The 23596-nt window shown below is 42.6% G+C and overlaps 1 protein-coding gene across 1 annotated transcript in view; it reads right to left on the bottom strand.

Annotated features, from left to right (window-relative positions):
* LOC142249440 (uncharacterized) overlaps positions 1-23596 on the bottom strand; it is a 107090-nt gene that overhangs the window by 35275 nt on the left and 48219 nt on the right. The window contains exons 5-9 of the mRNA XM_075321096.1: positions 22365-22601; positions 19303-19371; positions 17649-17865; positions 14047-14255; positions 4158-4230 (exon numbers count right to left, since the gene is read on the bottom strand). Coding sequence (XP_075177211.1) covers positions 4158-4230; positions 14047-14255; positions 17649-17865; positions 19303-19371; positions 22365-22601 — 805 coding nt within the window. The remainder of the gene's footprint in view (positions 1-4157; positions 4231-14046; positions 14256-17648; positions 17866-19302; positions 19372-22364; positions 22602-23596) is intronic.

Raw genomic sequence — 23596 nt, 5'->3', positions numbered from 1 at the left:
GCACTGGAATGAAGAGGTGAAACCAGCCGGCCTCTGGCAACCAGTTATCACCAACCAGCAGTGAGTAAAAACCAGTTGCACTGAACTTTGGTGTGGACTACCTTCTTCTAACACCTGTCACATCACCTATCCTCTGGGGCCCGGTCCTGCTTGCGGAGGGCCTACTATCCCGGCTGCAAATAACACCATCACCAGTGACATTCTGCAGCAGCGGTTCCATACCTATAACCGCAACACCGCAAGTGGCGTCACAAATAAACACTAACTTAATCCCTTGTAAATACACCCCCATTACAAAAAGGGCCCAGGGCACGGAACCGGGCAATGGCCACCACTGTGACATTCCCAAGACGTACATTGTCGGGGACAGAGTGCTTCACATCCCTGGGCGCAACATTTTCACCGGATGAGTCTGTAATTTCATCCACATGCTGCTTTTTTTGTGCAGAATCCGAATCGAATGATATTTTGATGCTTTTTTTTGAAAATCAGGATATTTTGGAGATCATCAAAGATAAGACCTAGGTTGGTCAGAAGTTCCTAACGTTCCACAATGCCGTTCTTGTCCGTTTCTCCCCGTGCCATCATCACGTCAGCTCCCCCATGTGTGAACTCGGCCGTAACCACTAAGTCAACTCATTTCAATTCTTAATTATTTATAGGGTGCGCATTTACCTTTAACAACTCTCAATACCTTGTAATAATTTCCACCCATAAAGTCACAGCCAGGCCCTCTTAAATCATTAGTTAACGACTTTCTCTAAAAATTATAATTGCAACCTTTTTTAGAGTCCTTGTCCTGAGTATTTCTACCCTCCCCCCCAAAAAAAAAAAAAAAATTGGAAGGAAAAAAGAGAAAAAAAAAAAGAAAAATTCTGCTTTTAATTATAAATAGGACAGGTGGCGCAGACACTTAACCAAGGACTCGTAACACAATTATAAATGCATTTTTGAAGAAACGTTTATGGTCGCTTTGTAATAAACTGCACAGAATGCTGTCGAATGTCATACTGGGCACTGTAAAAATAAATGGTATTCCCAAAGAAAATAAAAAAAGGCTGCATATTTATATAACATTCAGCAGATGGATGTAATATTAACTTAGTGGTTTTGTGTTGTAGTTTTATGGCCGCTAGATTTTCTTGCCTAACTTGGCAGCTCAAAGCACCGTTTGATTTTTGGATTTGGACAATACTGAAACAGATGTCCAGACCAATAAAATAAATTCCTGAAGGGCTATGCTTAATTTGTGTAATTGATCAATTTTTGTTCCATGGGCCTCGGATCACCAGAAAAGTAACTGCCTTCCAGATTAGCTCAGCAGTCGGGATTTTTCTCCATATGTTACAATGGTTTATTGGCTCTCGGACGACACCGCTGATACAGGGAGGCTGGTCGAGGCACCTGTTGGCAACTATAAAGAGGTTTAACAACTGGCGATACAGTCTGGAGCGCAGCGAAAGTTACTAGACAAATATTGCACATAATTCTCGCTTAAAGTGCCAGGTCTGTGTGACCTAAAGGCGGCGGTGAGGGCCAGGACCTTTACTTATAGGAGCTAGGGTCGTATATTGCTTCAGAAAAATGAAGGTTATATCAGTGTAACAGATAGATAGATAGAATATTAGAGTTCTAATGGACCTCCTGGGTCATCTAGTCTAAGGGGTACTTTGCACGTTGCGACATCGCTACTGCGATATCGTCGGGGTCAAATCGAAAGTGACGCACATCCGGTAACGATGTCGCAACGTGTAAAGCCTAGATGCGCCGATAAACGATTGCAAAAGCGTCCTAAATTGGTGATCTGTGTAGCGTTGGTCATTTTCATAATGTCGCACCAATAGGAGATGCGATGTTCCTCGTTCCTGCGGCAGCACAGATCGCTGTGTGTGAAGCCGCAGGAGCGAGGAACATCTCCTTACCTGCCTCCACCGGCATGCTGCGGAAGAAAGGAGGTGGGCAGGATGTTTACGTCCCGCTCATCTCCGCCCCTCCGCTTCTATTGGCCACCTGCCGTGTGACGTCGCTGTGACGCCGCACGACCCACCCCTTAGGAAGGAGGAGGGTCGCCGGCCAGAGCAACGTCGCAGGGCAGGTAAGTGCGTGTGAAGCTGCCGTAGCGATAATGTTCGCTACGGCAGCTATCACAAGATATCGCATGTGCGACGGGGGCGGGTACTATCGCGCTCGGCATCTCTAACATCGGCTAGCGAAGTCGCATCATGCAAAGTACCCCTAACCCCCTGCTCAAAGCAGGATTCCCTAAATCATCCCAGACAGATGTCCATCCAACCTCTTTTTAAAGACTTCCATTGAAGGAGACCTCACCACCTCTTGTGGCCGCCTGTTCCACTCATTGATCACCTTCACTGTCAAAAAGTTTCTTCTAATATCTAATCTGTGTCTCCTCCCCATCAGTTTCATCCCATTTCTTCTAGTCTTTCCTTGTGAAAATGAGAATAAAACTGATTCCTCTACAGTGTGACAGCCTTTAAGATATTTGTAGACATCTATTAAGCCTCCTCTCAGTCTTCTCTTTTGCAAGCTAAACAATCCTAAATCCTGTAACCGTTCCTCACAGGACATGGTTTGCAGACCAGTCACCATTCTGGTTAGTCTTCTCTGTACTTGCTCCAGTTTGTTGATGTCTTTTTTAAAATGTGGTGCCCAGAACTGGGCACAGTATTCCAGATGAGGTCTGACCAAAGAGGAGTAAAGGGGGATAATGACTTCACGTGATCTAGACTGTATGCTTCTGTTAATACATCCTAGAATGGTGTTTGCCTTTTCTTGCTGCTGCGTCATACTGTAGACTCATGTTCAGTCTGTGATCTATTAGTTTACTTAAGTCTTTTTCACACATGATAGATATAGATAGAGCAGAAAAATGGATGCTGCACTCTACAAATAAAATGAGTTAAAAAAAGGATTTTTTTTCAGTGTTCAGCCTGGTTTAACCTAATAAATAAATCAACAAATGAAAAAAACGGCATGGGGTGCCCCCTATTTTTGATAATCAGCCAAGGTAAATCAGACAGCTGAGGGCTGATATTATCAGGGTGGGAAGGCCCATGGTTATTTGGCCCTTCTCTACCTATATATAGCAGCCCACAGCCGCCCCACTAGATGAGCCAATTCTGGCGCTTTGCCCTGGCTCTTCCCGATTGCCCTGGTGAGGTGGCAATTAGTGTAATATTTTTGGGGTTTGATTTCTCCTTGCCTCATTCCAGTTTCCGGGATGCTGGGTGCTGCACCTCTGGTTCAGCAACAGTCATAGTCTATGTCTCATAGTGTGTGTAGCTGGCTCTGTTGAGGTACCCAATCTGACATGCCGTGCACCCTCTACCGCCTAACCTGTGTCTGTCTGTCCTCCCCCAGCCCCGTCCCACTTGCCATACCTTTGTTTGTAGTTTAGACTTCCTGGTACTTGACTTAAAGCTCCCATCCCTAACTTGGCTCTGTCTCTCCCTTAGGCTTTCTCTATCACCGTTGAGCTCCTGACCCCTTTGCTTGACTTTGTGTTTCGTTCACCCCTCGTACATTGTTTTGTCTTCCTATTGCTGACTCGGCTGTCTGACTACTCTGCTGCCACCTTGTGGTGACTTTGCTGTACTACTCCGGGTCATGTCTTAGTACAGCGTGACAGCTGGTTAGGGAGCGAATTTAGGCATATAGCCATCAATGCTGCTGGGTTGGAGAACAGAGGGGACCTGATAGATTCCCTTTAAGACTAATGCACTAAATAATGTATGAAACTAAAAAGGAATTTACAATGTATGATAGTTTTTGCGTCATTCCAAGTAATACATACATTAGAATCCTATTCCGTTAATTAGTAAAACATGATGCACATGTTCTTCACCAGTTTAATTGTAGATTTTTGCATAATGCTATTTTTTGAAGCATAATTGTCATGTCCCAATCAAACTATGAGAGCAAGACCCCGGTATTAATGAGCTCTCCCCGCCTCGGTCTGCACAGGTGCGCCACTCACACACAGGTTAAAAAGGCCGTAAATGTTTGCTAATACATTTTTTGACCTGTTACATAGTGTCAGTGATTTACCACTTTCTGATACATGCTTAATTAAATCAGATGGCATGATTACTAATTAAACTATGAATTCCAAAGCCCAACTGTCAACTCTCATCACTCACCTATTAAACTTGCCATAGACGCGGTATTAATTATCTTCCCGTATCCTTGACTCAGCATTATGCGACCTGCAGCCTATGAAAAGAATTACAGAAATTACATATGACCTCCTTAAGGAAAATTATATTATCATGAATTATGAACTTTGCAAAGAAAAATTCAATTTTTCTACTAAAAAATACATTGAAAAAAAAATAAAAAGATTAGTAACAATTCCATATTTTTTTTTGCATCTGATTTTATTAAAAAATAAAAAAAATAATAAATTATAATAAATTAATAAGTAATTATAATAAATTAGAAAAAAAATTGTAAAAACGCTGCAATTTTTTTTATCTAGTTTTCTAGCAAACTACATATGACAGATTTGCAACAAAATTTGATCCATTTTATTCTAGTAGACTTAAAGGGTTATTCTTTTATTCCACTCGCCCCAAAAAAAACAACTTGATGTATTTTTTATAACTTGATGTTCACTTCAGGATATTTTTAGGAATAACTCTTTAATAAAAATAAAAAAAAAACAACTTGACCACATGCTTTGTTTTAAACTATACCCGCTTTTTTCTTTACCTTTGGTGAGTGTTCAGACACAGTATAATATTTTGTGTAATTTAACATTTTGGTCAACTTGGGCCTTTGCATGCATAAATTGGAATAAACTAATTAATATGTTTGGTCATTATGGTGTTTTGTGGGTGTTTTTTTGTTTATTTTTATTTTTTTTCACATTTTCCTTTGTTTTTTTTGTAAAATCATTGCAACCAGAATGTTGTTAAGACTATAGTCAAATATGAAAATAACTTTTTGGAGTAGCAAAAAAAAAGTGTGGTCTATGTATCTAAATTATGGTATTTTCAGTGCGTTTTTTGTTTATTTTTGTAATTTTTTCTATTTCTTTTTTACATTTTCCTTTGTTTTTTTTGTAAAACATTGCAACCAGAATGTTGTTAAGACTATAGTCAAATATGAAAATAACTTTTTGGAGTAACAAAAAAAAAAGCGTGATCTATGTATCTAAATTATGGTATTTTCAGTGCGTTTTTTGTTTTTTTTGTAATTTTTTTAATTTCTTTTTTACATTTTCCTTTGTTTTTTTTTTGTAAAATCATTGCAACCAGGATGTTGTTAAGACTATAGTCAAATATGAAAATAACTTTTTGGAGTAACAAAAATAAGTGGGGTCTATGTATCTAAATTATGGTATTTTCGGTCCGTTTCTTGTTTATTTTTGTAATTTTTTTTATTTCTTTTTTACATTTTCCTTTGGGTTTTTTTGTAAAACATTGTAGCCAGAATGTTAAGACTATAGTCAAACATGAAAATGTCTCTTTTTATGACTTTTTGGAGTAACAAGAAAACAATGTGGTCTACGTATCCAAATTTTTCACCCATTCGGTAGAGTTCATTATGGTGTTTTGGATGTGTTTTTTGTTTATTTATTTTTGTTTTTTGAATTTTTAAATTTCCTCTGTTTTTTTGTAAAAACATTTCAACCAGAATGTTCTTAAGACTATAGTCAAATATGAAAATTACTTTTTGGAGTAACAAAAAAACAGCGTGGTTTACGAATCGAAATTTTTTACCCATTAGCTAGAGTTCATTATGGTTTTTTTTATTTATTTATTTGTTTTTTATTTTTTAATTTATTTCTCTTTTTACATTTCCCTTTGTTTTTTTTTGTAAAAACACTGCAGCCAAAAAGTTGTTATGACTATAGTCGAACATGAAAATATCTCTTTTTATGACTTTTTGGAGGGACAAAAAAGTAGCATGGTCTACATATCAAAATTTTTTTACTCATTAGCTAGAGTTCATTATGGTGTTTTGGGTGTGTTTTTTTTGTTTTTGTATTTATTTATTTTTTACTTTTTCATTATTTTTTTTTGTAAAAACATTGCAGCCAGAATATTGTTAAGACTATAGTCAAATATGAAAATGTCTTCATATTTGACTATAGTCTTAACAACATTCTGGCTGCAATGTTTTATGACTTTTTGTAGTAAGAAAAAAACCAGCATGGTCTACGTATCAAATTTTTCCCTCATTTTTCCACTAGTTTTTTTTCAACAGGAATTTCAAAAAAAACTTGAATGATACAAAATAACAGATAGCGTATTTTTTGGTTCATAAGACATACCGGGTTATAAAATGCATCCCAAATTTTGCGTAAAAAAGGTTAAAAAAAATGGTGTCCGTCTTATAACCTGGTGGTGTCTTACTGGTGCTGGGGAGGTAGCAGCAGTGGTGGAGTTGGTTTCACAGGAGGTAGATGGAGTAGGGCGATGGTGGAGCAGGGCGATGGTCTGGGTGGTGCAGAGGGGGCCCAGATGCTTGTTGCTGGTGGCGACACTGTTAGATAGGCAAACACCAAGAAACTGGCGAGGCGGTGCTGGAATAGGGCGAAGCAGCAGGCACTGTGGTGGGGGCTGTGCTGGCTGCGGCGGCTGTGCTGGCAGCAGGCTCTGTGCTGGCTGTGTGGAGCACGGCAGTACTACGTGTGTCACAAATCCTCTGTTGGCAGTGTGGGCTTCAAAGAAATGGCACCCAGAGTCGGCGCATGACTATGACAAGCTGAGATCCCATCTGCGCATGCGCCACCTCCAAGCACTATTTTCCTTACGTCCGCTGCTAGACGATCAATGTGTGGGAGGTGGCGTATGCACAGATGAAATCTTGAGTTGAGCTCCATCTACGCATGCACGGACTCTGGGAGCCATTGTTTAAAGCTCGCACCACCAACATGGCCCCTGCCTTGCAGCCCAGCAGCCCACAGCGCCCGCAGCATCACCTTGCCTCCTACTACCCCTCTCCACCGCCTCCCGGTAAGCTTCATTTGGTTTATAAGATGCACCCCTCATTTTCCTCCCAAACTTTGGGAGGAAAACCACGTCTTATAATCCAAAAAATACGGTGTATTAAAAAAATACTTCTGTAAAAAAATAAATAAATAAAGTTTCAAGTTTTCAAGATCAAAAACCCCACCAAATACTGGATGTTTTTGCATTTTTTTTTTTTGTTGGGTGGGGGGGGTCATGTGAGAATGGCAACAAAAGGGTCAGTTTAAAAAAGAATGTGTTTTCAAAATAAAAAATGAAATTTAAAATTTCGATTATCTTTAACAAAACACAGGGGAAGGGGGTGATTTTAGGTAAAATTCCCAAAGTGAATGCAGTATAATAGTAAGAAATGAAACCTGAGATTAAATCCCTTTGAATTTGGTCTCGTCCAATCCCATTCTATGAATTTATCAATGAAAAATGAGAAATCTTCAAATTAATTAGCAGTTTCAGTTGTTAATCCTAATTAACGATTAGGCAATGGCAGAGAAAGGCCACACTTCAAAGTGTATTTAAAGTATTAATTTACTTAGCATCAGAGGAGCGCAGAACGAGCCCGTTAATACTGTAGATCTGTTGCTCCTTCAAACCGGGCCCCACCCGATAACACTTAAAGGGTTCACTTATCAGTGCTACATTAATTAACTAAAAGTGCTCTACAAATTATTCATTATTGTGCCAATTATGCCGAGTGGAGAATGCTGGAAGAAAACAAACCCGTAATGTATACATTAATTCCAACCTTGTCTGTTCTTGTGCAGTTTTATATTCACACTGGTTTTCCTTTATGTAATTTTGAATAGAATGGGTTAACTGATCCCACTTGGGTCCATGGGATATAAATTGATCCCAAAGTCAAACAGTCATACTGGACCCCAATTTTCGCTAACAAAACCAAACCAACAAGCAAAGATATATCTCTTTAAAATAAAAAAATAAAAATTAAAAAATTAAAAAATATATAATTAAAATTAAAAAATAAAAAAATAAAACATTAAAATAAATATATATATATATATATATATATATTTATTTTTTATTTATTTTTACTTTATTTTTTTCCTACGAATGATGAAAGGGAAGGGAAAACCTGTGTCTAGGGAAAGGGAAGATTGTGTCCCCTGAACAAACCTACTGCTGGTCCCTGGGCCCTAGATAGGTTCCGCACCTCTTCGCCGAGCTGGATACCTGACCATAGGTATCCCTAGTGCTGGGCCCTAAATAGGGAACGGATGGGATGAGCTCTTCTTCAACCCCACTAAACGCTATAGAAGACACAAGGAGGACACATAGGGGGAAAATGCATGAACTACCCAGCCACAGATAACAGAAGTACCAATCCAACAGCAAAAGGGAAGGGAAACCCTGTATCTAGGGAAATAGATGATGGTTACCCCTGACCAAACCTAATTCTGGTCCCTGGGGAACCTCACCCCCCTAGATAGGTTCTGAACCTATGCGCCGAGCCGGATACCTGATCCTTGGTATCCTTAGTGCTGGGGCCTAAATAGGGATCAAATGGGATGAGCTCTTCGGCAACCCCACTAACCACTACAGATGACACAAGGAGGACACACAGGGGGAAATGCATGAACTAATTATCTACAGATGACACAGGGAGAAGTTCAGTAAAGTTTTCAGCAATGATACCACAGAGGAGTACAAGCCACCTGCTTGCAACCAAGGCTGAAGGAACTGAAAAATATCACCAGCACCAGTCCAACGGAAGGAAGGGGTATTTAAGCACCAAGATAATACTGATGATCAGCAGCTGGGTAGAAGGCGAGCTCCTGCTCGGTCCAAAAGGGGGAGAGATGCATTCACCAGAAACGCTACCTATACCAATGAATACTGACAGCAGGAACAATAGAAAGTCAGGGAGCATTCTGCACAGCCAAAGTCTGTGACCTTCTATGGCCAGAAACCACATGACTGTCTGTCATCCATGACATCTAGACAAAATCAACCCACTCCTCCCCTTATTTGTAGTTTCATTAGTTTTTAGCCACAGTCAATTCTTAACAAATCTTAATTTCATACAACATTGTCCTTACTATTAGATTTTAATGTATGAACAGGTCACTGCCTCCGATAGAACCAACACACTCTTCTTCTACTGTTGTCATTATATTACAGATTTCATGGGTTTTTATCACCACTCAATCCCTGACACGGCTTCATTTCAAGCAGTTCTGTCCTCACTAATAGATTTACATGTATGAACAGGTCACTGCCTCCCGTAAAATCAACACACTCTTCTCCTGCTGCTGTCATCATATTGGTGATTACATGGGTTTCTATCACCACTCAATTCTTGACATTATTTCATTTCATGCAGCTCTGTCCGATTTGTCACTTATAGATTTACATGTATGAATAAGGTCACTGCCTCCGATAGAACCAACACACTCTTCTTCTACTCTTGTCATTATATTATAGATTTCATGGGTTTTTATCACCATTCAATTCCTGACATGGCTTCATTTCAAGCAGTTCTGTCCTCACTAATAGATTTACATGTATGAACAGGTCACTGCCTCCCGTAAAATCAACACACTCTTCTACTGCTGTCATCATATTAGGGATTTCATGGGTTTCTATCACCACTCAATTCTTGAAACTGATTCACTTCATGCAACTCTGTCCTCACTAATAAATTTACATGTATGAACAGGTCATTGCCTCCCAAAGAAAAAACACACTCTTCTCCTGCTGCTGTCATCATATTTGTGATTTCATGGATTTCTATCACCACTCAATTCTTGACATTGCTTTATTTCACATAGCTCTGTCCTACTCGTCACTTCTAGATTTACATGTATGAACAGGTCACTGCCTCCCATACATTCAACACACTCTTCTCCTACTGCTGCCATCACATTAGTGAATTCATGGGTTTCTATCACTAGTCAGTTCTTGATGCTGCTTCATTTCGTGCAGCTTCCTACTCAGTATTAGATGTACATGTATAAACAGGTCACTGCCGCCTTTACAACCAACAAACTCTTCTCCTACTGCTGTCAAAATACTTGTGATTTCTTGGGTTTCTAACCACATTAAAAATTCTTGGCACTGTCTCATTTCATGCAGCTCTTTCCTCACTAATAGTCGTACATGTATGAACAGGTCACTGCCTCCTATAGAACCAATATACTCTTCTTCTGCTGTTGTCATTACTCTCAGAATTTAATTTGTCTATAATTCCCCATAGAAATTAGATGAAAATTGGCTGAACCCAACAATATCAGAGAGAATGGTTAACCTTCTATTGTGTATCGGAGCCTCCCAATGCTCTCACAACAGATGATCGCCGTAGGAGTAGGCTCAGGTTATCATATAAATAGAAATGTCTTTTTTCACCCCCTACAGGATCAACCTATTTTTTTCCCAATGCTGCTTTCTAATTGGTTACAAGTATACTCATCCCAACAGAATCATCACACTACAATCACCTCCATCATATTAGTGAACAGGTCACTGTCTTCCGTAAGATCAGAACACTCATCCCCTGCTGCTATCATTCTATAATCTAATTGGATCTGTACACTTCTCTCATAACATATTACAACACATTACCACATGGTTCCACTGCTATATCATGATGATACCTTCTTGTCCTTGTTAACAAGTCACTGCTTCGTTCACAATCAGCACTATCTTCTCCTACTGCTGCCATGATTCTTATAATCTCGTTACATCTGTACACTTCTCTTATAAAATATTCCACTAAGTTTGCATAACAGGCTCACCATGTATCACCAATCTTACATTATGATATTAGTTCCATGTCTTTCCAATAGGTCACTGCCTCCATCAAGATCAACACTCTCCTTCTGCTGTTGTCATCACTCTCATAATCTATTTCTACCTGTATGCTATTCCACTATTTCTCTAACTTACTATGTTTCCAATCTTACATCCCGATAGCAGTTCTATTACTCACAGCCTTGTACTCACCAGGAGGTCACTGCCTTCCTCAACGTCTGCACACTCCTCTTCTGCTGCTGCCATTATTCTCTTAATTGAATTGGGTTCGTACACTTCTTTCATAAAATATTAAACTACATTTCATGCTTACCATGTTTTCGAATGTACATCATAATGCTAATTCAATCACACACAACTCTGTCCTGACCTAGAGGTCACTGCCTTTCTCAACATCATCACACTCTACTCCTTCTGCTTCATTATTAAATTGGATCTGAACACTTCTTTTATAAAATATTAAAACCACATCTCAGGCTTACCAAATGCCTCCAAACTTACACCATGATATTAATTATGTCACTCACAGCCCTTTCTTTGCCAGCAGGTCACTGCCTGCATCAAAATCCATCAAAATGAACAGGTTGCTGTAGTCGGGGCACTGCCTTTCTCTATGCTTATTCACATTGATGTTATTGACGGTCACAAGTGTGATGTCAGAGGGATCTGGGATCAGAAGGTCGCAGTGTTTTGTGGATCGCAGATCCGCTTTAGTGATCGCTCATCATTTACCCTGAGTTGGAGAGTATTTAATTGCATCCAGTACTGAATGGGTTAAGGCTAATTTCTAGACTGCAACAGTTAGTTGTAACCCTCAGCTGCAGCCACTCCTTTCTGCTACAAATATCTGCTTCTCAGTCCTTCATATGCCGGCTATAGCTCATACCTATGCTGTCCATGTTGAAGGAGCTTGTTGCTGTATAGCTGTGGTGTCATTACTATTGCAGCTGCAAGAAACCTAGAAGTGCTTTTTGTTTCTTTCCCAACGTTTTTGTCTTACCTTTATGTTGACTTACTTTAGTGGCAAGATTAGCGTCTTGCTGTCCTACACTAGTTATGGTAAGGCTAGTCATGTGACGGCAAAGGGGAGAAGTACCCGTCTATGGACATTAGAGAGTGCAGGGTTTAGCCACAGGTAAATGGTAGGAGGTGACCCCGCTCTCCTCTCTAGCACAAGGGCCTACTGTTTTATTGTTTCCCTGGTATTCCCTTTGTGTTGTACCGCTCACTGGGATTCCTCTCCTCCCCTGGCGTGACACTACCCTGGTACTCCCTCCGCTCGCCGGGAGTCCTCTCGTACTTGGCTTGACACCCGCAGTCACATCGTGACATGACAGCAGCATTTAAGTTCACGGTGTGTTCAGGGCCAGTGAGAGCCTAGGCACGTGACCGCGCAGGGTGGAAATACCCATCTACGGACGTTAGAGAGTGCAGGGTTCAGCCACAGGAAAGTGTCAGGAGGTGACCCTGCTCCCCTCTCTCTAGCACTAGGGCCATCCATTATATCGTTTTCCCGATGCTCGCTGGGAGTCCTCCCATCCCTCGGTGTGACATTGACGCAAGGTAAGGTTTTAATACTACAGTAGGGCCATCCCGATTTGAGGACACATTGTCGCGGTGGGATGGCTTTTACGCTCTTTAATTAAACAGTGTTAAGCAAGTGCTTCTCACTCCTCCATATGCAGGCTATAGCTCATACCTATGCTGTCCATGATGAAGCAGGTTGTCGCTGTACTGCTGTGGTGTCATTATGTTCTCTTCTGAAGAAACCTAGGAGTGCTTTTTGTTGTTTCTTTCCCCATCTGTTTATCTTACCTTCTTCGTGTTATCTTATTGTAGTGGCGAGACTAGTCAGGGTGAGTTCAGGGCTAGTGAAGGCCTAGGCAAGTGATGGCGCAGGGGGGAAGTACCCATGTAAGACGTTAAGGAAGTGCAGGATTCAGTCTCAGGTAAGTATCAGGAGGTGACCCTGCTCCCCCCTCTCTAGTATCCGGACCATCTGTTGTATCATTTTCCGATTTACCCTTGTGTTGCGACACTCCCCGGGGGTCTTTTTCTCCCCGGTGTGACACTACCCTGGTGTTTCTACTGCTTGTCGGGACTCAGGAGTCCTCTCACACCTGGAATGACACCTGTAGTCACATCATGAAATGACAGCAGCATTTAAGTTCAGGGCAAGTTCAGGGCCAGCGAGGGCCTAGGCATTTGACGGTGCATTGTGGAAGTACCCATCTAGGGATGTTAAGGAAGTGCAGGGTTCAGTGTCAGGTAAGTGTCAGGAGGTGACCCTGCTCCCCTTTCTCTAGCACCAGGACCATCCGTTGTATGGTTTTCTGATGTACCCTTGTGTTGCAACACTCCCCGGGGGTCCTCTTCTCCCCCGGTGTGACACTACCCTGGTGTTCCCGCCACTTGCCGGGAGTGCTCTCATACCTGGCATGATGCCTGTAGTCACATCATGACATGACAGCATCATTTAAGTTCAAGGTCAGCGAGGGCCTAGGCACGTGACGGCGCAGGGGGGAAGTAACCGTCTAGGGACATTATAGAGTACAGGGTTCAGCCACAGGTAAGTGTCAGGAGGTGACCCTGCTCCCATCTCTCTAGCACCAGGACCATCCATTATATCATTTTCCCGATGTACCTTTGTGTTGCAACGTCTCCCTGGGGGTCCTCTTCTTCCCCGTTGGGACACTATCCTGGTGTTCCCGCCACTCGCCGGGGGTCCTCTTCTACCCCAGTGGGACACTATCCTGGTGTTCCAGCCACTCACCAGGAGTCCTCTCGTACCCTTTGTGTTGCGACGCTTGCTGGTGGTCCTCTTGTACCCCGGTGGCACACTATCCTGGTGTTCCCGCCACTCACCGGGGGTCCTCTTCTACCCCGGTGGGACACTATCCTAGTGTTCCCGCCACTCGCCGGGGGTCCTCTTCTACCCCGGTGGGACACTATCCTGGTGTTCCCGCCACTCGCCAGGAGTCCTCTCGTACCCTTTATGTTGCGACACTTGCCGGGGGTCCTCTTCTACCCCGGTGGGACACTATCCTGGTGTTCCCGCCACTCGCCGGGGGTCCTCTTCTTCCCCGATGGGACAGTATCCTGATGTTCCCGCCACTCGCCGGGAGTCCTCTCGTACCCTTTGTGTTGCGACGCTCGCTGGGGTCCTCCCATCCCCTGGTGTGACATTGGCGCAAGGTAAGGTTTTAATACTAGAGTAGGACCATCCCGATTTGGGGACACCTTGTCGCAGATAAATTGATAATGATTCTGTGTTTAGAACTCTTACCTGACAGCACATGAACAATCCGCGTAAATTCACCCCGAACGTTTTATCCCATTCTTCCAATGTGGTATTTTCGCTGGGCGAGTTCATGTTAATTCCCGCATTATTACACGCAATGTCAATTTTCCCCCAATTAGTCACAATTGTGTCCACCACTCTTTTCACGTCTTCTTCTTTGCTAATATCGGCTGTCATAGCAACAGATTGGATGCCTGCGAAAAAAATTCATAGGAGGAAATTAGATGAGTTAAAAAGTAAAACAACAACAATAATTAATAAATATCTATAGAATCGGCTTTATAGACAAATAAAACTTTATCACGTGCGTCCGATCCGCCTGTTATTTACAGGATTAACCTTATTTTTGCGCTAAACATTGTTTAAACTTGAAGTTAGTTTATTGTGCAAAGTTGCCCCCTAGTGGTCACGTGTGAATATTACACAATCCGAAAATGTGAAGTTTGCAAAATAGAAGTTAGAGCAAATAATATATAAGAGTTCATACTGGTCTAAATTTTGTGAAAAGGTTATATAGAAATCTGGATTATCGGATGTACAAAAATAAACCAAAAAGTGGCACACACTTTATATACCAAAATATAGATCATCTTGGTCTTTCCTCTAACGGATCATTGGACACCTTCATCGGATCTACACTTTAATGTATAAATAGCAATTTCCTAATACAATGATATTCCTTTAATCTGGCACCAATTACAAATTCCAGGTGCCCAAATATAATGGATTATGAAAAGTCTAAGAAACTTCTAAGTCTAAGAAAAGTCTAAGTAAATAGTAAAGTTTTGGAAATTCCAAATTATTGGATGTCGGATTTAAAGAATTAGGAAAATACAAAGTTGCAACAATGTTGTTAACCGAGGAATAGAAAGAAATAACAGGGTATAAAAGTAAAAGTCTGAATGACCCCCAACCAATATTGACTTGTTCTATGATGCCCCGATAACAACAATTCATTGGGTTCATCATATGGAGGGTGACAGTAGGGGTCCATCGTCGTTGGTTGATGTTTATGATGACATCTAAAGCCGCTTTCACATTGCGTTTCGATCTCCGTTCAGTGGACCTGTCGGGGCTTCCATTCAAATCCCTCACAAAACGGGTTTGGGACATATGCGCCAACGGGGCCATTAGCTATAATGGTGGAGACAGGGTCACCGTGTACTGTCGTGCACTATTTTTGGGAGTATATGCCTATTGCAGGTGAACACCCAGATGCAGTCTACCACGTCAGGGTGTCCGCCTCTGGAAAGCGTATGCTCCTGAAAATGGTGCACTACAGAGCACACGGTGACTCTGTATGCAACATTATAGTTAGTGGCCCCGTCGGCGCATACGTCCAAAACCTGTATTGCAGGGGTTCAGACGGAAGCCCTGACGGGACCACTGAACGGAGATTAGAACGCAATGTGAAAGGGGCCTAAGGCATTATATGTCCATGATCAGGGTTAGTGAAGGATGGAATGGACGCCAGGCCGTGGGGGGGCTCCGCACTCCTTTGTCAGAGAGAGTCAGTGTGTGTTTAGGTCTTCTGGTGGGGGGTATGACTCTTACTATTCTTATTGGGTTGGGGTCCATCACCCCACAGCCGGTCCCCGTCATAGATGCAGTAGACAAACATGTGACACCAGAGATCTCTTGGCAAATCAAACTTGATTATTTTTATCCCTTTTCACCAATATGAAAGGCACTGCCTCACTCCTATGGTTCTGCTGCTGTTTTCTTTAAGGTACTCTCACTCCACCTATCCTTGCTATCTTGGAAGTAGTCCACAAACTGCCTCCTTTCCCCCACTCGTATAGTCATTGCTGCCCGCTTCTGGGCCATGACGGCTGTCTGGACAGAAGACTTCCCTGGGCCCACTGGGGAGAGCTGTAGGCTCTGGACCTTTAAGAGGTTACTTCAAGGTTCCCTGACCGGCCCTTACTACATGTCGCATCTTTGTCCTCAAACTCTTTTGCAGAACTGGCTCCCCACAAGGGATGTCTCACCAACCTACTGGCCATCTGTCACTCCTACTGTCTAGTCGGAAGACTTCCCTGGGCCCATCGGGGTGAGATGTAGGCTCCGGACCTTCAGGACATTACCTCAGGGTTCCCTAACCAGCGCTCACTCTATGCTACATCTCTAGTCCTCAAACCCTTCTGCAGAACTGACTCCCCACAAGGGGCATCTCTATAACCAACTGACTGGCCATCTGTCACGACTGGCCATCTGTCACTCCCACTGTCTAGTCAGATGACTTCCATGGCCCGCCGGGGTGAGCTGTAGGTTCTGGACCTTTAGAAGGTTACGTCAGGGTTCCCTAACCAGCTCTCACTCTATGCTGTGTCTCTAGTCCTTAAACCCTTCTGCAGAACTGACTCCCCACAAGGGGCGTCTCTCTAACCAACCTACTGGCCATCTGTCACTCCTACTGTCTAGTCAGAAGACTTCCCTGGGCTTGCCGGGGTAAGCTGTAGGCTCCGGAACTTTAAGAGGTTAACTCGGGGTTCCCTTACCAGCCCTCACTCCATGCCACATCATTAGTCCTTGAACCCCTCTTATGCAGAATTGGGTCACCACAAGGGATGTCTCTCTATCCAACCTACTGGCCATCTGTCACTCCTACTGTCTAGTTGGAAGATCTCCCTGAGCCCACCAGACTGAGCCGTAGGCTCCGGATCTTTAAGCGGTTACCTCAGAATTCCATGACTGTCCCTTACTCCATGCCGCATGTTTAGTTCTCGAACCCTTCTGCAGAACTGACTCCCCACAAGGGGCATCTCTCTAACCAACATATTGGCCATCTGTCACTCCTACTTCTGTATTACCTATCACCTAATCTCACGCTATTCCTTCCCAACTGCTAGGTGGTCTCGGCCACTACCTGTTCCTGGCTCTGCTACATCGGTCACTTGTCCTTCACTGGCTACAACAGTAACTTTACCACATACATTAACAGCGTACTTCGTACCTAAAACATTGCTTTGGCACCACAGACAACTAACATAAAACAGTAGACGGGGGGCTCGACCCGACCACCTCCTACATTAGAGCCAAGCACAGCAATTACCGGTGGGTGTCTGCTGTGTAAAACTGCCAGCACTTACTGGAGTAAGCTCAGTCTGCGAACCCACTGAATACATCTCCTCCCAACTTCTGCCATATATATATGACGGATAAGGGTGGACCGCAGCGAGAGCCTCCAGAAAAGCTGCCTGGTCTCCCCCTTGTCAGAATTATGGGCTGTAGACATGGATCATTTATAATTGTAATAATTTATTATGGGTTTCCAATGTATCCAGAAACATATTTTCTGTCATTAATTTTTTGATAATATTCACACGTAGACAACATGTTACTGAGGATCTTTAGAATGTTATGTGTCAGCGATCACATATGCCGGTGTTACTGAGCCCGGCGGTGCTGAACATTCACACCGGACCTGTCAACATCACAATTCTGACACTTTTCACATATGAAGTTAAACGGTATAAATGCAGAAAACTGCAACAAAAAACTAAAACATTAAAAACAAATAATTTTACTAATCTATATTCTCAATTCTACAAAATAGTCATCCGTTTACACCCAATATACTCAACCTTTTAAGTGCAGTTCATTGGCCACCGCCGCGGCTTTTTCCAGCACCATATCTACGATGGCCACTTTAGCACCAGCTTCCCCCAAAGCGTGTGCGAAGGCGCGTCCAATGCCCTGACCTCCTCCAGTGACATAGGCGACCTTCCCATCCAGACGTAGACGATCCAGTATACAGCGGCCGTTAAGTCCTCGAAAAACATCATCGGCTACAATCTCTTTCTAGATAGGAAGAAAACAATTAGTGTTCAGTGAGCTCTTTAAGCCACCAAAAATGTACTTTACTCACCTTCCCCAGGTCCTGTGTTGAGTCTCGGCTGCCACTTTGGGCATCTGTCATTGTCTGCAGCGCTGTACACAGTGCTGCAACCAATCAGTGAGCTCTGCCGCTCAGAGCATCCATTTACTCGGGCAGAGCTTCTGAGCTCAATTATGTGATGTTAGCGCTGCAGCCAATCAGTGAGCTCAGTGGCTCAGAGCGTCTGTCTACTTGGGCAGAGCTGCTGAGCTCAGTTATGTGACATAAGTGCTGCAGCCAATCAGTTACTCAGCGGCTCAGAACGTCAATCTACTAGAGCAGAACTGCTGAGCTCAGTTATTTGATGTCAACACTGCAGCCAATCAGTGAGATCAGCAGCTCAGAGTGTCCATCTGCTCTGGCAGAGCTGATGAGCTCAGTTATCTGATGTCAGCATTGCAGCCAATAAGTGAGTTCAGTGGCTCAGAGGGTCCATCTACTTGTGCAAAGCTGCTGAGCTCAGTTATGACATCAGCGCTGCAGCCAATCAGGGAGCTCAGCAGCTCAGAGTGTCCATCTACTCGGGCAGAGCTGCTGAGCTCAGTAATGTGACATCAGCGCTGCAGTCAATCAGTTACTCAGCGGCTCAGAAAGTCAATCTACTTGGGCAGAGATGCTGAGCTCAGTTATTTGATGTCAGCGCTGCAGCCAATCAGTAAACTCAGCAGCTCAGAGGGTCCATCCACTTGTGCAAAGCTGCTGAGCTCAGTTATGTAATGTGATGTCAGCGCTGCAGCCAAACGCAGACACGGGGATCAGTGGCAGAGACTCAGTGCTGGACCCTGGAAGGATAGGTAAGGCACAGTTTGTTTTAAAAACTAGAAACCCACTTTGAACACACACATTAAAATATCGGAAACGCAAAAATAAGTTGATGTGTGTGTTTCATAAATACCTCAAAATAGGTCCAATAGACTTTTAATAGGTCCTATAGACTTTTATAATTGAAAGAATTCAAAAATATGAAAGTGGTTTCTAGGAAACACTTGGTTCCACCAAATTTGAAGTTACTAAAACAAAACTGTAAATCCGTAATAAAACCCTTTAAGAAAATATTCTCAATAAAAATCCATGAAGTAGGGAGCTCTAGTAGGCATTTTCTTATTTATTTATTAGTCTCAGAAACAGATGTAGCTAATATACAGATAATTTGACAGAAGAGCAATTATCTGATATAAATTTTGAATATTTTTAAATAGTCATATTATAGGAGGAGTTCCACTTTAATAAAAGAACACTAAATACTTTTATTTTCTGGATTTTATTATATATTTGTTCAGATTATTATTTTATGTTATTTTGTATTATTATTATTATTATTATTATTATTATTATTATTATTAATGATATTTCATCCTTACCAATGTATCAGCAAGGTGAGAAACAGATGATCGTTTTATGACGGTGATCCCCTCTATTGGTAGTGCTACCTTTAGGAGACAAAGGGGGGAAAAAGAACAGTCTTTTGATATCCAAGTATGTACTGTTATAATATATATTTATATTTCAGAGGCTGGAGGTCCATTTTTTTGAGATCCAAATATTCTGAGTACCTAGAGTTAAATTTTAAAATTCTGTTCACCTGCAGCCACCACTAGGGGGAGCTCACAGAAAGTCGTCTATACAACTTCCATTGAACTCAATAATAAATCCGTGTTCTGCTAGGCTTCCTTAGTGGTGGCTATAGTTAAAATGATGCGAGAATTAACCCCTATTTTTTGCAGAATAGATGATACATTTCTGAACGCTGATCATAGGAATGGGGGTCCTGCATCCGGTAGTTATATAAAGCAGGCACCATGCTGCTTTGTATAAAATCTATATGATCCTAAGTCTTGTTTAAAGGCCTTAGTTTTCCTGTTCTCCTCTTCTCTGAAGAGGCTATTTGCATGGATGAGTAAAGCATCTAAATGGCTATCTTCATCAGCCACAAGGACTTTGGGCATGTTCATCCAAATCCACGAAACAAGACGCCCCCATGTTTAAGGACAGACCCTCAGCATTCATTTTTGGACAATCCCTTTAAAGGATTTATTATAACTCGGCACAGAATTTGGACCTATTAAAAAAAATTGATAGCTACTAGAGAATGGACTCAAATGACTCAATCTATCGGCCATGACCATAATAGCTGGACATGTGCCCTGGGGACTGCCTCTTTTCTGATGACATCCATGGCTCTTCTTTTGATTAGCCGGCCTGATATGACATCATCACTGTGACGTGATAGACATGTGATATTGCGCCAGGAGAGCTAATCAAAAGAAGAGCCACCAGTTAAAGCACCACTTCAGGACTTTTTTTTATTTTTTTTCACCACTGGAGTGGAGCTTTACATGTAAGCCCCCTGTCATATATATTCACCTTCCAACGTCTTCACCTTTTACCAAAAACTCTCTGGACTCCCTGAGGAAATGTTAGTGAAACGCGCGTTGGAGTGCGTGACGGGGGAACAGCATCACACTTTGGCTATAAGTATGACAACAGGTAACTATTAGGGATTCTCCTTCCACAGCCACTGCCCTTATACCTTACAGTCATAATAATTAAGTAATATCGGCAGTGGTTTTTGGGCTGATGGCATTTTGGTTCCTTGGCTGAGGAGATTTAAGTATATATAATTATTTTGACTTAATTGTTTTTTTTCCCCTATAAATTATACATACATAAATATATATATATATATATATATATATATATATATATATATATATATATATATATATATATGTATATGTATATATATATATATATATATATATATAATGATATGTATTGGGGGTCATGAGTGTAACCTGTTCCCTTGCCATATGTTTATGTTAAATATGTCTGATGTGTAAATGGTTTTAATTTAGTTCTGTTGCTGTCAATAAAGCTGTAATTTATATTGTTATTGCTTGTGTGTTTTTCTGGGACATTTTTTGGGTGATCTGAGGGTAGAAGGAGGCCAGGGTGAGACCAGAATGAGGCCAGGGTGAGACCAGAATGAGACCAGAATGAGACCAGCATGAGGCCAGAATGAGGCCAGGGTGAGACCAGAATGAGACCAGAATGAGACCAGCATGAGGCCAGAATGAGACCAGAATGAGACCAGCATGAGGCCAGAATGAGACCAGAATGAGACCAGCATGAGGCCAGAATGAGACCAGCATGAGGCCAGAATGAGGCCAGGGTGAGACCAGAATGAGACCAGAATGAGACCAGCATGAGGCCAGAGTGAGACCAGAATGAGACCAGCATGAGGCCAGAATGAGGCAAGGGTGAGACCAGAATGAGACCAGAATGAGACCAGCATGAGGCCAGAGTGAGGCCAGGGTGAGACCAAAATGAGACCAGCATGAGGCCAGAAGGAGGCCAGGATGAGACCAGAACTAAGCCAGAATGAGGCCACTGAGAGACCAGAATGAGACCAGCATGAGGCCAGAATGAGGCCAGAGTGAGACAGAATGAGACCAGCATGAGGCCAGAATGAGGTAAGGGTGAGACCAGAATGAGGCCAGCACGAGGCCAGAATGAGGCCAGGGTGAGACCAGAATGAGGCCAGCACGAGGCCAGAATGAGGCCAGGGTGAGACCAGAATGAGACCAGAATGAGACCAGAATGAGACCAGCATGAGGCCAGAATGAGGCCAGAATGAGGCCAGGGTGAGACCAGAATGAGACCAGCATGAGGCCAACGTGAGACCAGAACTAGGCCAGAATGAGGCCAGGGTGAGACTAGCATGAGGCCAGAACGAGGCATGGAAGAGGCCTGGCTGATGCCATCATGAGGTCAGGACAAGGCCATAATGAGGTCAGGATCAGGCCATAATGAGGCCAGGATCAGGCCAGACCGAGGCCAATACGAGGCCAAGATGAGGTCAGAATGAGGCTCTCAGGGAAGTGCATTGATTTGTGAAGCACTACTCCAGCGGAGAACTAAAAAGAATCACTGAAGTGGTGCTTTAAGCTTTCATGGCTAATGTCACAGATTATTATCGAGGCCAATGGATCGGGTCCTATGAATCGATTTGTGCCAACTCTAGTACCTACAAATTAAATAGGCTATAGACGATATTCTATACACTGGAAAGACCTTGCATATGGAACATCAGAGGTTAATTCTATTACACAAAACAATAACAAGATTGCAACATTGTTAAATATTGATACTCTTGGTTTCCTGGTCAGCCCTGACTACTTTCATCCCATAGTGACCAAAAACAAAATTTGAATATTATGTTATTATGACTTGAAAAATAAGAATCAGCAATAAAAAAATGTCATCTGGAGTCCCCCATTAATAGTAACATATTATAAAAATGCAATAAAAGCCGCTATCTGTACTAACTGGATTGTTAAAATTAAATATTTCCTTCTGTTTGTTCAATTACTCTCCCAACGCCCGAGCTTTGCATTCTGTATTCCTGCCTGATCGCACTAACCTGCTTCACTCTGGTGTCTGCATTAATTACATCTGTCATTTCCCGCGACCTTAATCCCATCTCATCATTGATGTGCTCCTGGCTTCTCGTCTCGTTTGCAGAAACGTTTTGTACGCAAATCACACCATCCATTTTTAGCATATTGCTGTTCATAATCAGGTTGTAATAGTTTATAGGATTCTCCTCTGTAGCGTCGATAAACACCATGTCATATTGCTCGCCCGAAGCGGCCAACTTCTGCAAGACAACAAACAGACACGGAATACAGATGTATCCTGATTAAGTGTGAAAATGGAAAGAGCCGCGCGATAATGAAGGAGACTCGGGTAGATTGAGAGCAGAACCAAAGCGGGGAAATGTAGTTGCGTCCTCTAGGAACACCGTACATCATTTTTTCTTTCCTTTCGCTGCTAGACTAAAGTGGCGTTAAATTACAGAATAGCAAGAGTCAAGTTTAGGATAAAGAAGGTCACCGGGGTGAAGAGTGGTTATTTATTATTGCTAATTAACGGGAAAAATAATTACTGCAGGCCCATAATCATGTAATTATTCCGAACTGATTGAATAAAAAATCACAGTCAAGTAATGGCTCCGAGTTTTTTTTGACCGTAGGCAAATGTAATTAAATGGATGACATTCCATGTAGTTTTCTCAGAATTGCTACTTGGATGTTCTCATGCAAAAATATTTACATATATCTTCTGGGGATCTCCACCCAAAAACGTTATATAAGAGAGACGTATGTGTCTTTGGCGTTTATGTAACTCAAGTGGAGATGAACCTTTATGTAACATCGGAAGATACTTCTAAAATTGTTCCTTCAGGGAGGATGAAGACGAACTCTTGTGCCACCTATCCTAAAGGCCACGTTACACGCTGCGATATCGTTACCGATATCACTAGCGTGCGTACCCGCCCCCATCGGTTGTGCGACATGGGCAAATCGCTGCCCGTGGCGCACAATATCGCCCAAGCCCATCACACTACTTACCTGCCTAGAGACGTCGCTGTGACCGGCGAACCGCCTCCTTTATAAGGGGGTGGTTCGTTCGGCGTCACAGCGACATCACTAAGCGGCCGCCCAATCAAAGCGGAGGGGCGGAGATGAGCGGGACGCACATCCCGCCCACCTTCTTCCTTCCTCATTGCCGGCGGACCGCAGGTAAGGGGAGGTTCCTCGTTCCTGCGGTGTCACACATAGCGATGTGTGCTGCCACAGGAACGACAAACTA

This window comes from Anomaloglossus baeobatrachus, chromosome 8 (assembly GCF_048569485.1).
Source record: "Anomaloglossus baeobatrachus isolate aAnoBae1 chromosome 8, aAnoBae1.hap1, whole genome shotgun sequence".
NCBI lineage: Eukaryota > Metazoa > Chordata > Amphibia > Anura > Aromobatidae > Anomaloglossus > Anomaloglossus baeobatrachus.
This window is presented reverse-complemented; position numbering and strand designations above follow the sequence as displayed.